The sequence below is a fragment of the Ornithorhynchus anatinus genome, chromosome 18 (genome assembly GCF_004115215.2).
Source record: "Ornithorhynchus anatinus isolate Pmale09 chromosome 18, mOrnAna1.pri.v4, whole genome shotgun sequence".
In the NCBI taxonomy this organism is placed as follows: Eukaryota; Metazoa; Chordata; class Mammalia; order Monotremata; family Ornithorhynchidae; genus Ornithorhynchus; species Ornithorhynchus anatinus.
The window spans coordinates 40,133,016-40,159,527 of NC_041745.1; the positions used below are offsets into that span (position 1 = coordinate 40,133,016).

A 26,512-nucleotide genomic window follows, 5' to 3' on the forward strand; every position below is an offset into this window, starting at 1 on the left:
TAGTACACTGCCTGGCACGTAGTAAGCCCTTAACAAATGCCATTTAAAGAAAAAAAAGACTACAGGGAAGGTCTACACCAGGAGTGCAGTTTCTAGGATTGAAGTCGATCCTTAGTAGCATTGAAAAAGGGAATGACTGCTTTTTAAAGCAATCTAATAATAATAATTGTGGTATTTAAGTGCTAACCTTGTGCCAAGCCCTCTACTAAGCTTTAGGGTAGAAACAACCCAATAGGGTCGGATGCAGTCCCTGGCCCACATGGGGCTCGAGGTCTAAATGCTGGGAATTCAGCCAGCGAGAGATGAATCTATAAATCCATTAGCAATCCATAAAGTCGGATAAGCTTCACGATACCAACCCCAGACACCAGTTAGGTGGGAAAACTAGTTGTCTCTTGAGTCGTCAAGTAGTATTGATCCACATGGCATGGATTCCACAACACTCCACAAGTTCAGTTGTAAAAATAAAAATCACACAGCTCTCAGTCTCTGGTCGATTTGAAAACGAAGCTAATGACCCAGCAATAAAGCAGCAGGGAAATCTGTTCAAATCCCTCTTTCGGACTCACTGTGTAGTTTGTGGCAAATACAATATCAAATTACTATTAAAATCTGAAAAAATGTCCTATGCTTTAAGGTTGTAAGAGTCAGAAGAATTGGTGTGATTTTAAAAGCACAACAATCACCCACTACCTATCCAAGTCCTTATTCTAACCTCTTATCCCTCTTTTGACTTACTAAAGCTTGATCACAAATGCTAAAAATGATCAAAATTTACTCATCCTCCAGAAGGAAATGATAGAGAAAAAACATATTTTGAAGTAATTTAAGGATTTGGAAGGTTTATGTGGGTTGTCTTAAAACACCGCACTTTTTTTAGACTTTCTCCAGTGCATGAAACATGTGATTTCCTTTTCTTGAATAATTTATCATAGTGTTAACCTCATTTAGATCACTGGTAACCACAAGTGATATTTACCTTACCGATATTTTGAAGGGTATTATAAAATTGTTAGATGCAAAACTGAAATTTTTTTTTCAATGCCGTTAGCATTTTTGTATAATAAAATGCAGACGACATATACGCTGAGAAAAGATGTAATTATTTAGGGTTACAGTAATGGTAAAGCGATGACATATTCTAGAGTGAATTGGCCTAGTACTAGAAGTTAATTTGTATTATGCTTCAGCTCTTTTTCACAATGTGAAGAAGTTCCCAGAATTATTGATTTCCAGATCTGAGGTTAGTTGTTCATTGGGCAAAAGGGCATGCTGTCTGCTGTGTGACCTTGGACAAGCCACTTCACTTCTCTGGACCTCAGTTCCCTCGTCTGAAAATAGGATTATTAATAATAATAATTATGGTATTGAAGCGCTTACTATGTGTGAGGCACTGTTCTAACTGATGGGGCAGGTACAAGATCATCAGGTTGGATTCAGTCCCTGTTCCACGAGGGATTCACGGTCTCGATCCCCATTTTACAGATGAGGTAACTGAGGCTCGGAGAAGTAAAGTGACTTGCCCAATGGCACGTAGCAGACAAGTGGCCAAGCCAGGATTAGAACCCATGACCTTCAGACTCCCAGGCCCAGGCTTTATCCACTACGCCATGCTGCTTCTCACGTCTAGGCTATTGTCCCCATCACCCCCATGGTGAGAACAGTCGTCCATGGCGTTGGTCCTGCTGGAGAGAATTCCAGGGTGGAGGGGTGGGAATGTGGGAAAAGGGAAGAGTTGGGTTCATTGTGTTTCAAGTCGTGCTCACCATCAGCCATGCCACTTTTGAACTGAAGGATACCTCTACTACTGTCCCGCACATCATCTGCCGTCTATAATTTCTCTTTTTTTTCCAAAGCTAGCTGAAGTATTGAAATATGTTAACTTCTTTTCATAAACAACCACTTTGGCAATTCCCAATCTTGAGAAACTTCTTTATTCTCTTTTTAAAAAACCATTATTCAGCCCATGAGAACGCATCTTGTTCTGGTTTCAGAGTAGGCTAGCAGATGTTCTCCTCCTCTCCCTGAACTGCCCATCTTCTTTCTTTTCTGTTTTTTAAACTTTCCCTTCCCTTTTTGCACTCCCTCTGCTTCTCTTTTTTATTCTCATTTCTTCTGACATTTATTCCCTAAGTCTCTGGAACCCAATGAGACTTGGTAAGTCAAAAAGACATTCAGAGACAGCCACAAGCAGATGCTCCAACACGCACATACACGCACATGCAAGTCTCTAGACCGTAAGATCGCTGTGAGCGGGGAATGTGCCCGTTTACTGTTATACTGTGCTCTCCCAAGCGCTTAGGACAGTGCTCTGCACACAGTAAGCTCTCAATAAATACCGCTGAATGAATGAATGAACGCACACACACACGGACACCGACCTTGTGTGGGTCCGGTAGCATAGGCGAGCGGGGTAGAGACTCTCTTCCAGGTTTTGCCCATCGTTGAAGTTTCTCCCTGGCGTACTGGGCAAGAGGGATGAGGCTGGAATTTTGGAAGCGCAGCTGACTACACTAAGCAATCATTCTTTTTTATATGGGATGAAACTACATTTTTAAAAATTTCTTTTCTGTACAAACGGTATTGGAAAGCACCATTCTAAACTTTGGGGCAGGCACATGACAGTGTGGTCGGACGGTCCCTGTCCCACATGGGGCTCACAATCTAAGTAGGAGGGAAAGGATGGAATAGCTCAGGACTGTGAGCTGCTTGTGGGCAGGGAATGTGTCTACTTATTGTTATATTGTACTCTCCCAACTGCTTACCTACAGTGCTTTGCACACAGTAAGCGCTCAATGAATATTTTTTTTTAAAAAAGGAGACGCTGAGAAGATGTTGAATCTTTGACATGCCCAGTGAATTTAGGCTTAATTTCAGTATTGATTTTAGAGCGGGAGTTCTGCAATAGTTCAGGTATTGTACTGTATTTAGTGCAAACCGAGTAAGCATTTTAAGGTCTTTCAACGATATTTGGGTTTAAAATGGGTTAGAGCTATCACAGGTTCATTTTAGTGAGTTGAAGAAATTGTGGGCCTTAGAATTTTGAAAAGCTTGCACAAGAAGAAAGCAGAGGAAAAGGTATGCTACCAGATTTTTTTAGTATCAGCTTCTCGACTTTTTGTTAGAGACAGTGGGGAATTTGGGTCTTGTTGGGAAAACAAGCTTATCCAAAAGAAGGGTTGAGAGTATAGTGCCTGGCACAGAGTGAGTGCTTAACAATAAAAAAGGAGGCTGCCTCTGAAGAGGGTAAATAAGGAGTTGAAGATTCTATCTAAGTGTTTTTCTAGCAATTATAGTAGCATTAACATTTCCGGAGTATCCACTGGGTGCAATGCACTGTACTAAGCACTTGGAAAGTACAAAACAAGCAAGAGATACATTCCTTGCCTACAAGAATCTTGGTCTCTAATAGAGGAGACAGACATAAAAGGGTTTACATCCTCCGGATGCAGAGTGATAAGGGATCAGCGTGGCCTAATAGATAGAGGTAGAGGTCAGCTGGGAGTCAGAAGAATGTGTGTTCTAGTCCCGGCCCTGCCACTTGTCTGCTGTGTGACCTTGGGCAAGTCACTTCACTTCTCTGTGCTTCAGTTACCTCATCTGTAAATGGGGATTACAACTGTGAGCCCCATGTGGGACAGGACTGTGTCCAACTTGATTACTTTGTACATCTACCCCAGGGCTTAGAACAGTGCCTAGCATATAGTAAGCACTTAAGTACCATAATTATTATTGTTAATTAAGCCTCCTCACAAAAGCCCAAGCTCCCATTCAATCAGTTGGTATTTACTAAGTGTTTGCTGCGTGCGGAGCACGGTATTACGGTCTTGGGAGAGTACAAGACTGTACTCTGCTAGACTGTAAGCACATTGTAGGCAGGGAACTTGTCTAAAAACTCTGTTGTATTGTACTCTTCCAAGCTTTTAATATGGTGCTCTGCTCAATAAATACCAATAATGATGATACAAGAAGCTCCCACCTACTGAAGCCTCCTTTCTGCCCTAAATGACCTAAGTTTCTTAGACATTCATTGAGAAATAAGCATAGCCTGAGGAAAGTCTAAAGGAATTTTAGTGCATACATTGTGTGGGAGTGATTATCAGCCACAGATGACTTTCCAGCCACATTCACACGCAAGACTCTCCCCATTAGTTCCATTAAAATAAATCAATTTTAGAAGATGATGAATATAGATGGCTAACTTTCAAAATGGAAGTTTGATGAATTACACTTCTACTTAAGTTAAAAACAGATTCTTCACAATTTCCAGGTGGACATTTTGAACTTCTGGATTTTATACCTAGGCATATCTCAGAGATGTCTAATATTCCATTCCAAGAACTGCTTTTATTCATTTATCTGTAGATTATTCAGAAGCTCCTCCATCCAATATTTATTTGTGAAGAAAATCAGATTTAATACTACTTCTTAAAAATGTAAAGGTCAACATCGAAGGTGCAATTGTTGATTAACAAGACTCACTAATTGTTGCCCATTTGTTAGAAAGAAAATAGGGGAATGTGCAGTTAGGTTTTCTGGAATAAATCTCAAATTGCATCAAGAGCCCAACCATCCTTACGTAAAAACTGCACTATAAATATGTGTTGACTGAAGCCCTTGAAACCTTTAAAAAATGTCTTGTTCTGTGTTTTAATTTTGTGATGAAAATTTCAATGCTGTTTGTGTTTAGTGACCCCTAGTGAATTGGTTTTGAATTTTCTGAATTACTGCATACGTTTCCAAGAAAAGTGGCCCGTCATTCTGCTTCAACACTGTCGTGCTGCTGAGGGATTTTCCACCTTTCCGTTTAGGATTTTGTGGAAGCAAAGGCCTGAAGTTCTTCCTTTCCTAATTCTTGGCTAAATGCCCAAACACAAGCGCTGTGGAGCTGGGGGGAATATTGCACTGTGGGCAGAGAATGTGTCTACCAATTCTGTTGCATTGTACTCCCTCACTCATTCAAGTGCTTAGTACAGTGCTCCGCATACAGTAAGTGCTCAATAAATGCGATTGAATGAATAAATGAATTTACTGAGTGCTTACTGTGTGCAGAGCACTGTACTAAGCCCTTGGGAGAGAACAATGCGACAATAGACACATTCCCTGTCCACGGTGAGCTCACGGTATAGAGGGAAAGACAGAAATTAATATAAATAAATAAATTATATATATACATATGTGCTGTGGGGCTGGGAGGATGAATGAAGGGAGCAAGTCAGTGAGTATAGTTCGGAGGTCTGCACACAGTAAGCGCTCAATAAATACCATTCGTTCATTCAATCGTATTTATTGAGCACTTACTGTGTGCAGAGCACTGGACTAAGCGCTTGGAATGTACAATTCGGCATGATTAAGTGGTATGGATCCAAATGCCCGGGCAACTAAAAGGGAAAACTAATGGAGAAATGAGGACTTAGTGGGGGAAGACAGCAATATCCATGTCTGTCTCCCCCTTTGGATTGTAAACTTGTTACGGACAGGGAATGTGCCTGCTGATTCTGTTGTATTGTATGCTCTCAAGCACTTAGTACTGTGCCCTGCACATAGTAAGCGCTCGATTGATTGACGGGCTTAACTTAAAGGCACTGAGACATGATTTGCCTCGGGTCACCCAGCAGACCAAGGGCAGAGTTGGGATTAGAATAATAATAATAACAACAATAATAATAATATTTAAGCTCTTATTATGTGTCAAGCACTGTTCTAAGCACGGGGGAAGATGATATTAATCAGGGAGGGCTTCCAGTCTATCTAGGAGAGACCACAGGTGTTCAATCTCCATTTTTCAGTTGAGGCAACAGAGGCATAGAGAGAAAGGAGAGGTGAAGAGTAAGCGCTCAATAAATAGGATTGACTGACTGATTGACTGACTGACAGACAGGGCAGCGGGCCAACCGTTTCCCCGGATACAGAGCGGCGCGTTGTTATGGGGCTGGGCAGGAGGCCGCTCTGAGGAAGGAAAAGGCTGGGGACGCTTCTGCGGTTTGAGAAAAGGTCTAGTATTTCACGGCCTCGGGGACGCGCGGCCCGCACTGGCAGCTCGGGAGGCTTGAGGCGGGGTGGGAACGGTATCAACGTGGCCGGGATCGGTGGGGGGACGGCCCCGCACTCCCAACTTTAGGCCTGAGAAGCCCTTCCCCAGACGGGGGGCTGAGCAGGAGCGGTACAAACAGGGCCGGCCCATACTGAGAACTTTAGGCCCCTTGGAGGGGGCTTCCCCAAACAGGGATTGGTGCGGGGTCCAAATGGGGCCGGGGCCTGGTAGGTGCGGCCCGCACTGACAACTTGCGAGGCCTGAGAGGGGCTTCCCGCAGCGGGAGGCAGTGAGGGGCTGGAATGGTACCAACGGGGCCGGTCCGCACTCATAACTTCAGGCCAGAGAGGAGTTTTCCTGCAGCCAGGGCGGAGCAGGGTCGCGGCCGGCACAGACAACTTTAGTCCTGAAAGTGGCTTCCCCAAACGGGGGATGGTGCGGGGCTGGAACGGTGCAAACGGGGCCAGGGTCGGCATGGGACAGCCCGCACTGACAACTTGCGAGGCTGAGAGGGGCTTCCCGCAGCAGGGGCGGGGCTGGAACGGTTCAAACATCACAGAGGGCTCCGGGCCCGGCGGGGCGGGCCACGGCCCACGAGGAGGGCAAGGTCCGGGCTTCAGCTCCTGCTCTCCACGCAAAGAAGGAGGCCTGTCAGACCACCTGGTTGCCCCTTTGGGGTCCGGGTGAAAGCATCTCCCTTCCATGCACGAGCAGGGTCCGGCCCCACGGACCCAAAGACGGGTCTCTGGGCGGGCGTCGAAGGCCCGATTGACCTCCCCGCCTGAGGTGAGCCAGTCCTTAAGGCCGTCAGTCTGCCCATCAGTCAGCCTGCCTTGGCCTCACACCCTTTCTGCCGACTCCCAATAAGAAGGCGCGCTCTGAAGACCACACTGCGGCCTCTACTTTCCCGCCATTCCTTGAGGTAGAGGGTGGGGGTCAAGAAACTGAGGGAGCAAATGGAGGAGAAATAACGAGGCCTCTGGCAGTCATTATTCATTCAATCGTATTTATTGAGCACTTACCGTGTGCAGAGCACTGTCCTAATAATAATAATAATGTTGGTATTTGTTAAGCGCTTACTATGTGCCGAGCACTGTTCTAAGCGCTGGGGTAGACATAGGGGAATCAGGTTGTCCCACGTGGGGCTCACAGTCTTAATCCCCATTTTACAGATGAGGGAACTGAGGCACGGAGAAGTTAAGTGACTTGCCCACAGTCACACAGCCGACAAGTGGCAGATCTGGGATTCGAACTCATGAGCCCTGACTCCAAAGCCCATGCTCTTTCCACTGAGCCACGCTGCTTCTCGCATTTGGAAGGTACAATTTGGCAACAGATAGAAACAATCCCTACCCAACAGAAGGACCTGTGTTCAGACAGGGACTCTATCCAACTAGATTAGCTTGTACCTTCTCCAGTGCTTACTAGAGTCTCTGGCACATTGTAAGTGCTTAACCTCATCACCCCCCACCGCCAAAAAAAACCCCACTCATTGTATAGCTAAGGACGCTGAGGTCCAGAGAAGTTAAGTGACTTGCTCAAGGTCACATCAGGTCAGTGGCTGAGCTGGAACTAAAATCCAGGTTTCCTGAACCCTATTCCCATGCTTTTGCCCCCTAGCCAGAATTGGAATACCTATGCCATCCCTTCTAGTGACTGAACTGAAGTTACTATTTGTTGGCATTTCCTCTCCCATTTATCTACCTCTGAATTATCTACTTGCCTGATCAATTTGACACCTCCAATGTTTATCTTTGGGGAAAAAAATGTAAAAATTGATTTGTAGTGCAATATTATTAGTTCTGAGGGGACCTGCCTTAGAGAGGACCGAGTATGCATGTGAAATTGCCACTCAAACATTCGGGTAACATATATAAACTGTATTCAGATATCAAGCACTCTATGCTGTTTCTCCTAAAGAAGACTGGAAAAACAAGAAAGAAAAGAAGGAGGCGGCTGAGGATAGGGAATTTGAGCCACAGAAGGGAATAAGGGAAGGGAAACTAAGAGAGGAGAACAATCGAAAAAGAAAAAGCGATCAGGTTATGGAAGCCCGAAGCAGAAGAACCTGATAGGTTTCACACCCCCTGGATGCATGGGAAAGAAGTGGAAAGGAGAGGGGTCCAAGGGAGATTGGAGAGAACAAAAGAGAGGAAAGTGGAAGAAATAATTAGGAGTGGTGACAAAGAGAAATGAATGCCAATGAGGAACAGAAAAGGGGACAAATAAGTTAGGTAAATAAAGAGGTGGCGAAACTGACTAGTAGAGGAGGGCGAGGAACTGAGGGGGGGGGAAACATTATTAATAAGGCAGAAAGGAAGGAATCGCAAAAGGACTAGGTAACATGGGCCCAAAATAAAGCTCTACTGGCCTCAGGGTTAAGGAGACCCAGAAGGCACCTCCCTGCCCCACTCCTGCCCACACACACTAGGGAAAATTTCAGTCACACCCGCCCCCACACAACCCCCCCCCCATCCTGGAGCAAATGGGCCAGACTGTGAGCCACCGGAAACATCCCCTACATCTTTCGTTGATTCCATAGGGGTTATTTTCGGCCCAGAAGCAAGGGGAGATTGTTTTTTAGGGTGCCATCCAGGGGCATTCTGTATATACCTATAATTTATTTATATTAATGTCTCTCTCCCCCTCTAGACTGTTAGCTGCTTGTGGGAAGGCAGTGTATCTGCTTATTGTTCTATTGTTCCCTCCCAAGCGCTTAGTACAGTGCTCAGCACACAGTAAGAGCTCAATAAATACAATTGAATGAATGAATGAATGAATGAATGAATGAATGAATGATAGGGATGAGGGGTCCCCTCCGAGGGTAGAGGGCCTGAAACAGTTACCCCCCACCTCGCCCATCTCCAAGTCCTTGGGGGAGAGGAGAAATTCTGTCTAGCACCTATCTTAGCCCAGAAAAAGAAAGAGTCTTTGCTTATAACAGCCCAGTGGGAGACGCGGCCCTGCTTTCTAGACTGTAAGTTCGCTGTGGGCAGAGAATGTGTCTGTTATATTATTGTAGTGTACTCTCCCCAGCTCCTAGTACAGTGCTCGGCACTCAGTAAGCACTCAGTAAAATATGATTGACCGACTGAATAGCAGCAGTGCTCAGCAAGTCTTCCACTTTGCCTGGACATTTCACTCCCCGCCTTCTGCCCTGTGGGGTCAACTGCCCATTTGCCAGCCTTTTACCCTGCGGGGGGCTTTGCCACCAAGGGTAAAAGACTTCTCCCTCCTACTTGACTCTGAGCACCATATGGGACAGGGCATGTGTCTGGTCCGATTAATATATATCTTCACCAATGCTTAGAGCAGTGCTTGACGTATAATAAGTGATGAACAAAAATCATTAAAAAACTAACCAAACCTCCCCCACCAAAAAAAAATGTGTGCAGTAAATAGAAACGTATGAAGATTAAAAGGAAGCCATGTGGTCAAGTGGATAGACCGTGGGTCTGGGAGTCTAATCCCTGCTCCACCACTCGTCTGTTATGTGAACTTGGGCAAGTCACTTCACTTCTCTGGGCCTCGGTTACCTCATCTGTAAAATGGAGATTAAGATTGTGAGCCCCATGTGGGACAGGGACTGTGTCCAATATGATTTGCTTCTATCCACCCCAGTGCTTAGTACAGTGCCTGGTACATATTAAGCACTTAACAAATACTATTATTAATAATGATGATAATTCATTCAATCATATTTATTGAGCGCTTACTGTGTGCAGAGCACTCTAAGTGCTTGGAAAGTACAATTCTTATAATAATAATAATAATAAAGATATACTTTGGTCCTAATTATCCGGATTATTCAGGTCCTAAAAAACTTTGACCTAAATTAACTGGAAATTGAGGCCAAAGAGTATTTTAGTGGTCTGAATTCCCTGGATAATTTTCTGTTACTCCCCCAGCCTTGGTGTCCATGTGCAGTAGTTGTTGTTCAGAGCCTGCCAAAAGCTCCATCTGTTAAATATTAGGAGAGGAGCAATTGTCTTAAACAGTAGCTTTTCGTTATATAATTTTAACAGTGACTCAGCTATAAATGTGTTTATAGTGACTGGATACTTCTGAAAATAATATTTTCCAGAATAGCCAGGACTTTGCAGTGAGCTACCTAAAATAAGTGCCAGCAGATGATTTCCAATTAGGTTTATCATATGACTCTCTGACAAGGGATTTTATTCAAAGCCTTGTTCTCTCTATTTCAAAAGATGGGGACTAGTGATTGAAAGCCTAAATCCAAATTTCCCTCAGAAAACCACTGTGTTTGTTACAAGCCACCCTACCGCCTTTTCTCTTTTAATCTTTCTGAAATAACGAACCCCTTGGAGAAACAGGAAATACAGTCTACTTTGCTATAACATGGGAGTTGATACCACAGAGGCTTTTTATGGTAATTTTTAAACGCTTACTGTGTTCCAGGAACTATACTAGGCGCTGGGGTAAGTAAGCTTAACCAGGTTGGACACAGTCCATGTCCCACATGGGACTCACAGTCTTAATCCCCATTTTACAGATGAGGTAACCGAGGCACAGAGAAATGAAGTGACTCACTGAAGGCCACACAGCCAAGATTAGAAAAGTGGCCTCGCCAGGATTAGAACCCAGGGCTTCTGACTCCCAGACCTGTTTCTAAATTCATAATGTTTTTCTTTAAATTAGGCACTTCCCATACCAAAATGACCCAGAGACTTTTAGACCGGATGGATGTTCTCAATTTGTATTCAGAGAAGATACTGGCCAAGAGGGCAAAGGTGAGTAAAAATCCCATCTTTACTAAAAATGAAAACTCCCAGGCTTGAAGGATAGTTTTTACCCATTCCAGATCAAGAAATATAGTAATTTGAAAAAAAATATGAGTGGATTGAAGTAGAGCATCAAGTTGAAAAGCCAGCTGGTCCAGTCCTCTATACTGTGAGCCCACTGTTGGGTAGGGATTGTCTCTGTTGCCGAATTATACTTTCCAAGCACTTAGTACAGTGCTCTGCACACAGTAAGCACTCAAAAAATACAACTGAATGAATGGAAAGAGAACAGAACTGAGAGACGGAAAACCTGGGTTCTAATCCCAGGTGTGCCTCTAGTTTGAGAAGCAGCCTGCCCTAGTGGATAGACCACAGACCTAGGACTGAAGGAACTGGGTTCTAATCCCGGCTCTGCCCCTTGTCTGCTATGTGATCCTGAGCAAGTCTCTTCACTTCTGTGGGCCTCAGCTCATCTGTAAAATGGGGATTAAGACTGTGAGCCTCATGTGGAACATGGACTGTGTCCAACCCGATTATCTTATATCTACCCCAGCGCTTAGAACAGTGCCTGGCACATACTAAGAGCTCAACCAATAGTGTAAAAAACCCCCAATAACTTACTTGTGGTGTGACCCTGGGCAAGTTCCTCATCTTCAAAAATTGAGATAGAATACCGGTTGTTCCTCTCCCTTGGACTATAAGCCCCATGTGGGAGAGGGGCTGTGTTCAATCTGTTTTTAATTGTATCTGCCCCAGTGCTTCATGGAGGCAGAATACCTGTTTTCCTTTCCCCTTAAACTGTAATCCCCGTGTGGGACAGGGACTGTGTTCACTCTGCTTGTATTGCGTCTGCCCCAGTATTTCATACAGTGCTTGGCACATAGTAGCTGCTTAACCAATACCACTATTACTATTATCATCATCATCATTAGTATAGTTATATTGTTGATGCCAGTATGACAACACGGCTCTCATTTCTCCTCTCTGTTGCCAACTGGCATCATTTACATTTACAAAAGAGCTTGCGCATTACCTTCGCAGACGAGGCATGCTGGCCAGATTTTGCCAATTTCTTCCTTAAACTGATCATCCGTTTCTACAGGAGGAGCCGTTTAAATGGAGTCCCACGGGATAATGAGTGTTCACTTCTTTTCCCATTCAGATCTGTGAGGGTTAAACCACGCCGTACCCACGGAGAGCCAGGTGATAGAGATATATTGACGGTAGTGGCAAACACAGAGTCTCCCACTATGCCTGAAACGCTTTTTTTAATAGTATTTGTTAAGTTGTTACTGTGTGCCAGGCACTATATTAAGCGCTGGGGTGGATACAAGCAAATGAGGGTGGACACGGTCCCTGTTCCTCGTGAGGCTCACAGTCTCAATCCCCATTTGACAGATGAGGTAACTGAGGCCCAGAGAAGAGTGAAATGGCTTGCCCGAGGTTACACAGGAGACAAGTGGCGAAGCCGGGTTTAGAACCCATGTCCTTCTGACTTCCAGGCCCGGGCTCTATCCACCATGTTCTGCACATGGGGATAAGGACAGAAGGTATCTTAATCCCATTTTATAGATGAGTAAACCAAGGCCCAGAGAGGGTAATGATGATGATGGTATTTGTTAAGTGCTTACTATGTGCCAACCATTGTTCTAAACACTGGAGTAGGTACAAGGTAATCAGTTTGTCCTAGGTGGGGCTCATAGACTTAATCCTCATTTTATAGGTGAGGTAACTGAGACACAGAGAAGTGAAGTGATTTGCCCAGAGTCATGCAGCTGATAAGTGGCAGAGCCGGGATTAGAACCCATGACCTCTGACTCCCAAGCCTATACTCTTTCCACTAGCCCACACCACCTCCCATCCTTCGTCCTCCCAATTCTTCTTTAAATAATCATTCACAGAGAACCGGTCCTTCCTTTCTACTCCAGTTTCTTCTGACCTTTCCTGGTTGCTCTCACACTTCATTAAGGTCTAGAGAAATCATGCAAAATGCGAAAGCAGCATAGCCTAGTGGATATAGCATGACCCGGGAGTCAGAGGACCTGGGTTCTAATGCTGGCTCCACCACCTGTCTTTTGTGTGACCTTGGGCAGCTCACTTCACTTCTCTGGGCCTCAGTTACCTCATCTGGAAAATGGGGGTGAAGACTGTGAGCCCCATGGGGGACAGGGTTTGTGTCCAACCTGATTTTCTTGTTTCTACCCCAGCACTTAGATCAGTGTTTGTCACATAGTAACAAATACCATCATTATTATTATTATAATAATGTGCCTCAGTTACCTCATCTGTAAAATAAGGATTAAGACCGTGAGTCCCACTTGAGACTTGGATTGTGTCCAACCTGATTAGCTTCTGGCTACTTCAGTGCTTACTACAGTGCCTCTGACATAGTAAACGTTTACCAAATACCATAAAAAAATGGAGTTTGATATCCCTGCCTTAGAGTGTTGCATTCTAATCTCAATTTTGTTTTGCTGTTGATTCACTGTGTGACCTCTAGAAAGTAATTTAGTATGTTCGTGTTTGTTTACCCATCTGCAAGAGGAGATCAACATTTTTTATCTCTTATAAGACAGGTATTCTGTAAGGCTTAATGAGGTATTTGGAAGTTCTTGTTGGGATGAAAGATGCTGATATTATTATTGCACCATTAAAGAGAGTACCATATCACGTTCTGTTGCAGAAACAGAAATTGCAAAAATTACAACTGGGAAATAAGTTGACTATTCCCCTGACATTTGAGTTTCAACTGGATTTTGACTTACCCATTGTTAAAGGACGAACAATTTCCAAGCCTAAAGCGGGGACAGAGGTGATAGAAGATGAACCGGATATAAATGATCAGCGCATAAGGTAACTGTGAATCATAATTATTCTTAATATTCTCAAAGTCTTGCTGAGAGGGGGCAGGAGGAGAGGAAGAGGCAGAGAGACACACATACCGATACTCTAATCGAATCTTCATCAACATCGATGATATTTATTGAGCAAGTATTATGTGCAGAGCACTGGACTAAAAGCGTGGAAGAATACAATATGGACTTGATGGATACATTCCCTGATTGGACAAAGAGACTTTGGTATGAAGATTTGAATGCGTGCTGTGTGTTTGAGGTGTCTGTGTGTGCACGATAAGCAATTAGTGCAGTGCTCTGCACACAGAAAGCGCTCAATACATACCACTGATTGATGGTTTCCTCAAGATATAGGGAATAATTAACCTGTTTACTGAAGGCAGTTAGGATTCGTTAAGGATTCAATGATACCTATCAATTAGCAAAACTTTATCCTCTTCCATAGCTGCCAGAGGATCAACTGGGAACTCACCACATCATGACAATTACAATAAGTTTCAGAGCACTGTATAATAATAATAATAACGTTGGTATTTGTTAAGCGCTTACTATGTGCAGAGCACTGTTCTAAGCGCTGGGGGAGATCCAGGGTAATCAGGTCGTCCCACGTGAGGCTCACAGTTAATCCCCATTTTACAGATGAGGGAACTGAGGCACAGAGAAGTGAAGTGACTTGCCCACAGTCACACAGCTGACAAGTGGCAGATCCGGACTTCGAACCCATGACCTCCGACTCCCAAGCCCGGGCTCTTTCCACTGAGCCACGCTGCTTCTCTAAACAGAAGCGTTCTACTAAACGCTTGGAAACTCACCACTTCATGATAATTACAATCAGTTTACCGAGCCCTGTACTAAACACTTGGGAGAGTACAAAAGAATTTGGAGACGTGATCCCTGTCCTCAAGGAATTTATAATCTAGAGGAGGAGACTTATAAAAGTTACAGACAGTGAGAGTAATAGAGCATTTAGGCATAATATAGAGTATGCTAATAATTACCACAATAATAAGTCTTGTCTTATGCTGCTGAGTCGTCTCCGACCCACAGCGACTTCATGGACACATCTCTCCCAGGACGTCCCGCTCTCCATCTGCGATCGTTCTAGTAGTGTATCCATAGAGTTTACTTGGTAAAAATCCGGCAGTGGTTTACCATCGTCTTCTTCCGCACAGTAAACTCGTGTCTCCGCCCTCGTCTCTCTCCCGTGCTGCTGCTGCCCAGCACGGGTGACTTTTGACTTTTAGCAGATGGCCTTCCACTCGCTAGCCACTGGCCAAGCTAGGAACGGAACGGACAGGCCTCTGCTTGACTCTCCCTCCCGTAGCCAAGGCCGGTAGAGTACCGGAAACTCTCCAGGTGCGATCCCGAGAGGGTCATAATAATAAGTGCGCTGAATAATAATAATGCCATGAATGAAGTGCTTACTGTGTTCCAAGGACTGTGTCGAACGCCCGAGTGGAAGTCGTATAATCGAGAAGCGAAATATTGACGATCCATGCATGTGAACGCAAAATTATTTCATTTCCACTTAGCGTAGTTTGTATACGGCTGTCCTTGGCTTTTGAAGAAGGGTCTTGTGATTCATTCATTCATTCAATCAATCATATTTATTGAGCGCTTACTGTGTGCAGAGCATTGTACCATGGCTTCTGACTTCTGATGACCCACTACTCCGTGTGTGTGTGGGTATGGCCGGCAAGACCGGTGTTCCGCTAACAACTGACGATAGAGAAGCAGCGTGACCTAGAGGAAAGAGCCCGGGCCTAGGAGTCAGAGGACTTGGGTTCTAATTCTGCCTTCGCCACTTGCCTGCTGTGTGACCTCGAACAAGTCACTTAACTTCTCTGTGCCTCAATTTTCTCAACTGTAAAATGGGAATTCAGTATTTAGACAGTGAGCCCCATGTGGGACCAGGACTGTGTTTAACTTGATTATTTTGTAACCAGCGTCTTGAACAGTGTAGTAAGTGCTTAACAAATACCATTGAAAAAAAAAAGAGGAAGCAGCATGGCTTAGTGGGAAGTGCACAGTCCCAGGAGTCAGAGACCTGGGTTCTAATCCTGCCTCTTCCACTTGTCGGTTGGGTGACCTCGGGCAAGTGAGTCAAATTTTCTGTGCCTTGAGGTACCTCATCTGTAAAATGAGAATGAAATCCTCCTCCCTCCTGTCAAGTCTGAGTCACAGTTTAGACTGTGAGCCCATGTGGGACGGGGACTGCGTCCAAACTGATTCTCTCGTATCCTCCCCAGTGCTTATTATAGTGCCTGGTACATCGTAAGCACTTTACAAATACCATTAAAATAAAAAAATGGAAAAAAAAACTTAAACAAAAATCCAGAAGCAGTCCCCGCTCCACAGGGACTTTTGTATTAAGTGCTCTTTGTAGAAATGGTTCAATTCACAATTTGCATTTATTTGATTACTTACTAGATCTCCTCCATCAACATCCGGACCTAAGCCCAGAAACACCTTTCCTAGGCAATCAAAAGGAAGGCTACTGTCAGTTCCTGCAGCTCTGAAAAGGAAAATTTCCCCAACGGGTAATTTTTTTAATGATTCATAAACCGAAAGACTCGACTGATGTAATTCCAAACTGCTGAAGGACTAGCGTACAAAGCATGCAGAGGGTGGCTCTCATCCATTCTCCTCATACATTCCATTCTCCTCACACGTCCTGTCCAGTCAAGTCGAAGTGGGATTTATGATGGTATTTGTTAAGCGTTTACTACGTGCCAGGCTCTGTACTAATCACGGGGGGGGTGGGGTGGGCACAAGCAAATCGAGTTGGACACAGTCGCTGTCCCATGTGGGGCTCACAGTCTCAATCCCCATTTTCCAGATGAGGAAACTGAGAGCCAGAGAAGCCAGGTGACTTGCCCAGGGTCACACAAGCGGACAAGTGGCGGAGCTGGGATTAGAACCCATGACCTTCTGACTCCCAGGCCTGGGCTCAGTCCATTATGCCATGCTGCTTCTAACATTGCTTCCACTCTGTTAGCTGACTGTATTGTCAGACAGTGAGTCAATCATATTTACTGAGCGCTTACTGTGTGTGCGCAGAGCACTGTACCGAGCGCTTGGGAGAGTACGATGCAACAGTATGACACATTCCCTGCCCATAACGAGCCTACCGTCTAGAGAGTCACCTGCCCCTGTAGTTCACGCTGGGCGTGGTTCAAAGGCGGACCTCGAAGAGAGTGCCCAAAAAGCCGAACCAAAGTTTCGTAGTGGTAGAGAAGCATGGACGCCACCATGGCTTTATTAACCTTCAGCTTGGCCTTGGTCTTGGTACCTAATGTTGCCAGACTCTGCCCACCTCCCAAAAAACCCTAGATTTAGTTTTCTATTTCTCTGTCTACCCAGAGGGTACTGTCGGACTCCCTCCAAGAGCCCCATGACGTAATGTTTAGCACTCTGGACTCTGAATCGAGCAATCGGGTTCAAATCTCGGTGTGAACTTTAAATTTTCTCCCCCTCTAGGCTGTAAGCGCACTGTGGGCAGGGAATGTGTCTGTTTCTTGAATTGTACTCTCCCAAATGCCTAGTATAGTGCTCTGCACACAGTAAATGCTCAATAAGTACTATTGACTACCTAACTGCAGTGTGGCTCAGTGAAAAGAGCGTGGGCTTCGGAATCAGAGGTCATGAGTTCGACTCTCGGCTCTGCCACTTGTCAGCTGTGTGACTGTGGGCAAGTCGTTTAACTTCTCTGTGCCTCAGTTATCTCATCTGTAAAATGGGGATTATCTGTGAGCCTCACGTGGGACAAACTGATTACCCTGTATCTGCCCCAGCGCTTAGAACAGTGCTCTGCACATAGTAAGTGCTTAACAAATACCAACATTATTATTAACTGACCTGCTTCCACCTAAGTAATAATAATAATAATGTTGCTATTTGTTAAGCGCTTACTACATGCAGAGCACTGTTCTAAGCGCTGGGGTAGAGACAGGTGAATGAGGTTGTCCCACGTGACGCTCACAGTCTTCATCCCCATTTTACAGATGAGGGAACTGAAGCACGGAATCCTCACCATCACTGCCCAGCAGGGTAAAAATTCCCACATGCTTTGAATTGAGCAGGTAATCAGACAGTCGGTCAAGTCACTTGAATTTATTGAGCACTTTCTGTGTGCAGAGCATCGTACTAAGCGCTGGGGAGAGTATAATATAAGACAATAACAAGGTTATCGTTAGATTTTCTTCAGAGAAAAGTTGGAGCTCTGATTTTTTTTTTTAGCCTGAAAGCACTATCTATAATTATGTTTCATAATAGAGAAGTGTCAACTCCATGGCATGTAAGCCTCCTGAGACTATCTGATATCATTTCAGGTGAAAAACCAGAACCTAATGGAAATTTGGGAAAAACGGAGAGCTTAATTACTCAGAAATGTCAGAATGATGACCAACACAGAATCCAAGTAAATGGTCATTTACAAGAAGATAATAAGGAACCAAGGTATCTGTTTTAAAAGTAATACTTCATATTTTGAATGGGTTGAAATATGTGTTTAATGGAATAAGTGTCATCTTTATTGCCTTAAAGAAGTTTGTGCCCAACTTTTGATCAGTCACTCGATCAATCGATCATATTTATTGAGTGTTTACAGTGTGCAGAGCACTGTACTAAGCACTTGGGAGAGAACAATTTTTGATGTAAATAAAAACCTAGAGTCTTACATTATAATCTCACCCTCAGTAGCGTCATCTCCAAATACCAAGGACCAGGTATTGAATAATAATAATAATAATGGTATTTGTTAAGCGCTTACTGTGTGCCAAGCCCTGTTCTAAGCCCTGGGGAAGATATAAGGTAATCAGGTTGTCCCACATGAGGCTCACAGTCTTAATTCCCATTTTACAGATGAGGTGACTGAGGCACAGAGAAGTGAAGTGTCTTGCCCAAGGTCACACAGCAGACAGGTGGCGGAGCCGCGATTAGAACCCACGACCTCTGACCCCCAAACCAGTGCTCTTTCCCCTAAGCCACGCTGCTTTTCTATAAGATTATACATCTTTGAAGCACTTCTATCTTCTCTTTTGTCTCGTGTGTTACAGTGCATAATAATAATTGTGGTGTTTGTTAAATGCTTATTATGTGCCAAGCACTGTACTAAGCGCTGGGGTGGATACAAGCAAATCGGGTTGGACACAGTCCCTATCCAATGTGGGGCTCATAATCTCAATCCCCATTTTCCAGATGAAGTAACTGAGGCCCAGAGAAGTGAAGTGACTTGCCCGAGGTCACCCAGCAGACAAGTGGCAGAGCTGGGATTAGAACCCATGACCTTCTGACTCCCTGGCCCAGACTGTATCCACTCCACCTTGCTGGCATCATTACCAGATGCCGCGGGTGGGTGCATTGTACCTCATAATGTCATACAGAAGTCCATTTCAAGTCAGTCGTTCATTTAATTCAATGGTATTTATTGAGCGCTTAGTGCAGAGCAATGTACTAAGAGATTGGGAGAACACCATAGAACAATAAACAGACACATTCCCTGCCCACGGGGAGTTTATGTTCCTCTCCCAGATCCCCGTTCACACAGATGCCGCATCCACTTGGGCAGAGGCCAGCTGGGTACTTTCCAATTTTACCCCCTCCTGCCCTTCGGCTTCCTTCCCCCCGCCGCTTCCCTGACTGTGCACCCCAAGAAATGCGCTTTACTCGCTTAGATGCGTACGGATCTGTAATTTATTTTAACGTCTGTCTCCCCCGCTAGACTGTAAGCTCGCCGTAAGCAGGGCACGTTTCTACCAACTCTCTCGTACTGTACTCTCTCCCAGTGCTTAGTAAAGCGCTGTGGCACCCAGTAAGCCCTCAATAATTACCGATTTATGATTTATTGATTCGTTCATTCCATCGTATTTCATTCACTCGCATCTACTGAGCACTTACGGGGTGCGGAGCACTCTGCTGAACACTCGGGAAAGTGCAAGATAACAATAAACAGACACATTCCCTGACGTCGCCCTGCCTTGCTCCCTTTATTCATCCCCCACTCCAAGGCCCCCAGCACTCCATATCTGTCATTTATTTATTTCTATTAATCTCTGTCTCCCCCCTAGACTGTAAGCTCGTTGTGTCTGTTTATTGTGATATTGTACTCTCCAAAGTGCTTAGTACAGAGTTCAGTAAATACGATTGAATGAACGAATGAATGATAGTTATCCCTATTAAAAATCCTTTTCGTACGGTTGAGCTTCTCCAACAGTGTACGATAAACCGGTGCATTCCATAGTGTACAGCTGTGCTGAACTTGTTTTCATTTACAGAAAAAAAGCGGATCCAGAGGAAGCCGTTTCATCTCCGAAAGACAGAGAAAGCTTAAAAAACGTCCAAGCATCTGGGAATGACTTATCGGGCCAGAAAAATCTAATACCCTTGTCCATTGAGGATGAACTGAAAAACCCCAGTGCCAAGATAATCAGCGCCCGATCCCCAGGAGTAACAGCTTCTCAACCGGTAAAGCAAATCCTGCCTGATGCTGTCTAGTAAGTAGGGATGTTAGCTCCCAGGCGCTCAGTATAGAGAAGCAGCGTGGCTCAGTGGAAAGAGGCCGGGCTTGGGAGTCAGAGGTCATGGGTTCGAATCCTGGCTCCGCCACTTGTCAGCTGTGTGACTGTGGGCAAGTCACTTAACTTCTCTGTGCCTCAGTTACCTCATCTGTAAAATGGGGGTTAACTGTGAGCCTCACGTGGGACAACCTGATTACCCTGTATCAACCCCAGCGCTTAGAACAGTGCTCTGCACATAGTAAGCGCTTAACAAATACCAACGTTATTATTAGTATTACAGTGCACTGCATTCAGCAGGCAGTTGATAAAAGACCATCACGGCTAGTCTACGTTTGTTTAGGGAGCTCTCAAACATGGCAACGAGCTGCTGAAAATTTAAGATTTCACTTCGAGGTCCCAATTTCTTGAGCTCTCTAACCAGGGTAGCCTGAATGGCTCCCTCTTTATGTGAAAACACTTTTACACTTTTTACATTTTAAGCTGTGCAAATGAATGCCGGACTTTCCAGTTAATGTGTGACCTTCTTGCCAGAGAGGGAAAGGAGAGGGAGAAAAATGGGTCCATTCGCTCTGCTCCGAGCAGGGGTTGGGTTCAGCTGGTTTGGTTGAGATTAGTTTACATTTTTGGCTCATCTAATCAAAACTCCGTTCACTCATTCATTCATTCATTCATTCAATCGTATTTATCGAGCTCTTACTGTGTGCAAAGCACTGAACTAAGCGCCTGGGCGAATACAGTATAACATCAGACACATTGCCTGCCCACAATGAGCTCAGTCTAGAGGGGGAGAGAGGCATTAATATAACTAGACAAATAGGTAAATAAATAAATTACAGATATATTGTTATTATTTTTGTATTTGTTAAGCTCTTACTATGTGTCAAGCACTGTTCTAAGAAATGGGGTAGATGCGAAGTAATCAGGGTGTCCCACGTGGGGCTCATAGTCTTAATCCCCATTTTATAGATGAGGTGACTGAGGCACAGAGAAGTTAAGTGACTTGCCCAAAGTCACACAGCTGACAGATGGCAGAGGCAGGATTAGAACCCCGACCTCTGATTCCCAAGCCACTTTCCACTAAGCCGCGCTGCTTCTCCAAAAGATACTCAAAAAATGCTCAATAGATACCATTTTGCTGCATACATGTCCACTCACCCTGGAAGCCTGAACAAGGGCCAGCTGGAGAATGTCCGCTCACGTCTCTCTCACCCTCAAGCACTGGAGTGACCGGCTGGCCTGCTTTTCCTCGTCCGCTCTTGGCATGAATCCCTAAATCTACTTCTCTCCTGCCCCTGGCTTCCTCGCTCGGCCTCTGTTCTCAACTCCACCCCTGCTGCCCGTCTTGCCCTTTTTTTAGCCCTTGTTTAGCCCGACGAGGCCCTGGCCCTGGGCCATTTCAAGGCGAGCGCCCTTGGGTGCCTTTATCTGTGCTTATGAGGGAGGATGTGTATGGAATCCAACCCTGGAACCGCCATCAGCTTGCCTCATGTTAAGCACTTGGTATTTCCAGAAAGCCTTACGGTCTTTTTGAAGAGACCCTTCTATCTCCTGGACGTGGGGAGGTAGACGCCCAAGTGCTTAGTATAGTGCTTGGCACTCAGCAGTTACTCAATAAATACCACCGATTGACTGATGGATTGTTAAGCTGTCTTAGAGAAGCAGCGTGGCTCACCGGAAAGAGCCCGGGCTTGGGAGTCAGAGGTCGTGGGTTCTAATCCCGGCTCCGCCGCTTGCCAGCTGCGTGACTTTGGGCAAGTCACTTAACTTCTCTGTGCCTCAGTTACCTCATCTGTAAAATGGGGATTAAAACTGTGAGCCCCACGTGGGACACCTTGTATCCCCCAGTGCTTAGAACTGTGCTTTGCACATAGTAAAGCGCTTAACAAATACCTACATTATTATTAGTAGCAGTAGTAGCATTGGTATTTACTAAGGTCCCACTTGGGACTTTTTATTCACTCAATTCAACCTTATTTACTAAGCGCTTACTGTGTACGGAGCACTGTACTAAGCGCTTCGGAGAGTACAATATAACAATAAACAGACACTGGTACTAGGCACAGTCCTGAGATCTTGGGAAGAACAAAACAAAGAAGTGACAGGTTCGCAACCCCCAGGAACTTACATTTTAATGGGGAGAGATAGACCTGGTAATGTTTCCAAATAGAGGAGTCAAAGTAATGGAAAGTAAAACTGAATATGTATACAGAAGTGCTAAGGGTGGGTATAAATGTGTTTATAAGGGCTAGAGATGGCTGATGAATTTTATACAACTTGGGGGGATGGGAATTGATTGAGCAAGGCTCGTTAGAAGAGGTGGGATTTGAGGAGGGCTTCGATTGTAGGGAGGGCTCTTGTCTCTCAGATTGGCAGGGGAGGGAATTCCAAGTCAGGGAGTGTGTTCAGTGCCTTTCCCCAGTCTCTCTCTCTCTCTCTCTCTCTCTCTCTCTCTCTCTCTCACACACACACACACACACACACACACGGTGTTTCCCCCTCATTCATTCATTCATTCAATTGTATTTATTGAGCACTTACTGTGTGTAGAGCACCGTACTAAGTGCTTGGGAAAGTACAATGCAACAATAAAGTGACATTCTCTGCCCACAGCGAGCTTGCAATCTAGAGTATCAGTCCTGCCTGGGTGTTTCAGTGCCCTTGGGTACTGGGTTAATATCTATCAATCGTATTTATTGAGCGCTTACTGTGTGCAGAGCATGTGCTTGGAAGAGTACAATAAAACAGACACATTCCCCGCCCACAACAAGCCTACAGTCTAAAGGGAATGTTAAGCTCATTTGAGGGTCTCGTCTTATGCTGTGGAGTCGTTTCCGACCCGTAGCGACACCGAGGACACATCTCTCTCAGAACACCCCGTTCTCCATCTGCAATCGTTCTGGTAGTGGATCCATAGAGTTTTCTTGGTAAAAATCTGGCAGTGGTTTACTAGAGTCTCCACCCTCGAATCTCTCCCATGCTGCTGCTGCTCAGCACGGATGAGTTTTGACTCGTAGCAGATGGCCTTCCACTCCCTAGCCACTGGCCAAGCTAGGAATGGAATGGGTAGGCCCCTGCCGGACTCTCCCTCCCATAGCCGAGACTGGTAGAGTACTGGAAACTCTCCAGGTGTGACCCTGAGAGGGGCATTTGAGTGTAGCACCACCTTTTTTTGATATGTGCCATTTGGGTCAGTGAACGGCAAGAAAAATGAAATATCCATTACTTTTTCAGAATCTGAATAAAACCTATCCTGTTATTTATCACGAAGAAGGAGAGATACAAATGTTTCTTTTGACTAAAATGCAGAATTCAGCTGAACACAGAAAGTTTCGTAACTGGGAAACTGGAAAAAAGCCGCCGTCCGCCACAGTGAATCTAGTTTTAGAAAAAAACTGCGAGAGAGTGAAAGCCTTAGTTCACGATGAGAGTCATACCGCCTTAGAGAAGGTAAAACGACCATCCTTTTACGGAGGGCGAATAAATAATAGCCCATTTCTGCCTGATGTCAAAAATGCAATTGTAGCCATTTCCCAGAAAGGGAAAGCTGGTTGCCGTAGTTCAGTTAGTAACCACCTTGGAGGGGAACTGTCTACGGATAAACTCTCCTCCCAGGATGTCACAGCTCCAGAAGCAAAAGGTTTCATCGATGGCCTTGTGGTTCAGGGAATTAAATCCAAAGTTGATATACAACGCAAAAGCACGGCTTCATTGAAATCATTCAGTTCGTCGAGATCCAGTACCTCGAGGATCTACCGCCCAGGATCTCATTCAGATTTTCCCCAGAACAGCAGCAGAGCTGCAGCGTCCCAGCTGGAGTAGCTGTTGATAAGCAAGTCCATAAATATCCCTGAGAAAGCTGAATCATCAGTTCACAGAGGGGCTGTAACTTGCGCTTCAGAAAGTAAGGAAGCCAGCATTCATCCAGAAGCCTTTGAAAAACCAGGGACTGATCAAGGTAAGGGAAGACTAACGGATGAAACCAAATCTAGCGAACATCCTCACGAAGCCAAGCCTTAAAAAAGAAAGCGTGGGGCTCGAGTGTCAACAGCCAACAGTGGGATGCTCAAGAGGCGTCATCATTGGCTGAATCGTGTCGGAAAGACACAACGACAAAGCCGGATGGTTGGGATGAGGAGGGAGAAAAGGCAGAGGTGGTGGATGAATCCCTTTCACTTGAGAAAATTCCACTGTCACATTCCCAACAACGCATAGGCCCACTACACGAATCAGAGCAGGGCATGGATTAGACTCTTTGATTGTTTGCCTCTTGATGCCCATGAAACATCAGAGCTCATGAATAAACAATATTCCAGTGTACGTAATCAAATCGGGGTGGAGGATCAATTTGTCCACTGGAAGGGATTACTAACTGACCGTGTACGATCCGCAACTCCTCCCCTCCTCTCTTTCTCCCTTTCCATCTCTCCCTCCTCTGTCACCAAAGCAAGGAAAATGGCTCAAGTGACTCCATGAAAACAACTTCCTTTGTTTTTCATAGCACAGAGAAAGTATCCTCACCGTGGGGGGAGCTGATCTTATCTTTAACGTGTTCTGAGCACCCTCCTCAATATGTTTTGTGTATGTGTATGTGTGTGTGAGGGGGAGGGTCAGGATTTGCTTTGAAAATTCTGTCAAAGGGTCTTTCCTGGTTCCCCTTTCACCCCACACAAAACTCTTCCCTCAGAGCTAATTCATTCATTCACTCAATCGTATTTACTGAGTGCTTACTGTGTGCAAAGCACTGTACTACTCACTTGGGAGAGTACAGTGTAACAGCAGACACATTCCTGTCCACCAGCAGCTCACAGTCAAGACATTAATATACATATATAAATAAATAGATAAATTATAGATATAGACGGATATATGCATATGTGCTGTGAGGTTGGGAGGGAGGATGAATGAAAGAGCAAGTCAGAGCAGCACAAAAGGGAGTGGGAGAAGAGAGGAGGGCTTAGTCAGAAAAGGCTTCTTGGAGGAGATGTGTCTTTGATAAGGTTTTGAAGTAGGGGAGGGTAATTATCTGTCTGATATGAGGAGGGAGGGCGTTCCAGGCCAGAGGAGGATGTGGGCAAGAAGTTGGCGGTGAGATTTCAGGCGGAGGGATGGACCCAAGGGCTTCTTTCTCTGATTTTGCTCCAGAGGAGATCTTGTTGGCCCTCTCCAATAATAATAATAATAATAATAATTGTGGTATTGGTTAAGTGCTTACTATGTGCCAGGCACTGTACTAGTTGCTGGGGTGGATACAAGCAAATTGGGTTGGACACAGCCCCTGTCCCATGTGGGGCTCACAGCCTCAATTTTCATTTTACAGATGAGGTCACTGAGGCACAGAGAAGTAAAGTGACTTGCCCAAGGTCACGTAGCGGACAAGTGGCGGAGCACAAAGGCACAAAGTCCAGAAGGAGGGGGGTCCATCTCTCTTTTTTATTTGAGATAGTCTATTGGAGGTTTTCCAAAAATCCAAGCATCTGATAGAGCCACGTCCAAACCTAAACAACGTTGTTTACTAGACCTTGAACCTTGTGATAATTTCCCGAGCAGCTGCACTGTTTTAAGAAAGGAGGAACATGAGCTTTATTTAAGTTACTACATGAACTGAAAAGCAATATTTTTATTAAAATTCTTCAACGCCTAAGGAATCTAAAATAATTCAATCAAAAATAATCAGTGTTTGATGTCAAGATGCTCACCTTCAGGTGGATGGACATGGTTAAGGGAAGCAGTATGGTCTAGTGGATAGAGCACAGGCCTGCGAGTCAGAAGGACCTGGGTTCTAATGGCACTTGTCTGTCGTGTGACTTTGGGCAGGTCACTTAACTTTTCTGGGACTCAGTTACCTCATCTGTAAAATGGGGATTAAGCCCCATGTAGGACAGAGACCAAGTCCAACCTGGTTAATTTGTAACTACCCCAGCACAGTACAGTGCCTAGCACATAGTAAGCACTTAACAAATACCATTGTTATTATTATTTTGGAGTGCCTGGAGTGGTGTCAGAGATGGAGTTAATGTTTTTTGGAGATCCAAGTCATTTGTTTTGACTGCATGACTCCAGCGCCGCTAACATTAGGGAGAGTCTCAGCACATGGCTTGCCCCAGGCCGTTTAGATATCAAAACTTGAAATTTTCTTTGGAAAAAGTCGCTCGTAAACGCGCCCTTGCCTCACGCAGACGTGGACAAATAGGGCTAAATTTCAGGCTCGGAGGGGCCACTGTTACTGGGGGAGTGAGAAACAGGGAGACTTTTGTCTTTGTGAAAGAGAGTGGGGAAGTAAGAAAGGAAGGAGATAGCCAGTTGGGCTCTGTGTGGGCCAAAATTTTGAAGCTGGGCCAGTCTTGGTCCCCCTGGCCCAAGCCC

General features: G+C 45.0%; 1 protein-coding gene and 2 non-coding genes across 5 annotated transcripts; 1 reads left to right on the plus strand and 2 right to left on the minus strand.

Moving 5' to 3' along the window:
* Nucleotides 1–6,629: 6,629 nt before the first annotated feature.
* Nucleotides 6,630–24,476, plus strand: C18H1orf141 (chromosome 18 C1orf141 homolog). 3 transcript variants are annotated; one of them, XM_039914733.1, is made up of 7 exons: nucleotides 6,630–6,820; nucleotides 10,694–10,785; nucleotides 13,460–13,629; nucleotides 16,062–16,171; nucleotides 17,963–18,089; nucleotides 19,907–20,096; nucleotides 23,381–24,476. In XM_039914733.1, the coding sequence occupies exons 2-7, from the start codon at nucleotides 10,711–10,713 to the stop codon at nucleotides 23,966–23,968; spliced, it is 1,260 nt and encodes a 419-aa protein (XP_039770667.1). In that variant the 5' UTR covers nucleotides 6,630–6,820; nucleotides 10,694–10,710; the 3' UTR covers nucleotides 23,969–24,476. The 3 variants fall into 3 exon arrangements, with proteins under 3 accessions (XP_039770667.1, XP_039770669.1, XP_039770668.1); XM_039914735.1 differs by having other exon boundaries at nucleotides 19,907–20,125; nucleotides 23,381–23,537; XM_039914734.1 differs by lacking the exon at nucleotides 6,630–6,820 and adding an exon at nucleotides 6,843–6,956.
* LOC114805598 lies at nucleotides 14,868–15,005 on the minus strand. The gene has a single exon (XR_003753569.1). It is a non-coding gene; the product is annotated as a small nucleolar RNA SNORA7 (small nucleolar RNA).
* On the minus strand, nucleotides 23,156–23,293 carry LOC114805588. Its single transcript, XR_003753559.1, has one exon. It is a non-coding gene; the product is annotated as a small nucleolar RNA SNORA7 (small nucleolar RNA).
* Nucleotides 24,477–26,512: the final 2,036 nt, after the last annotated feature.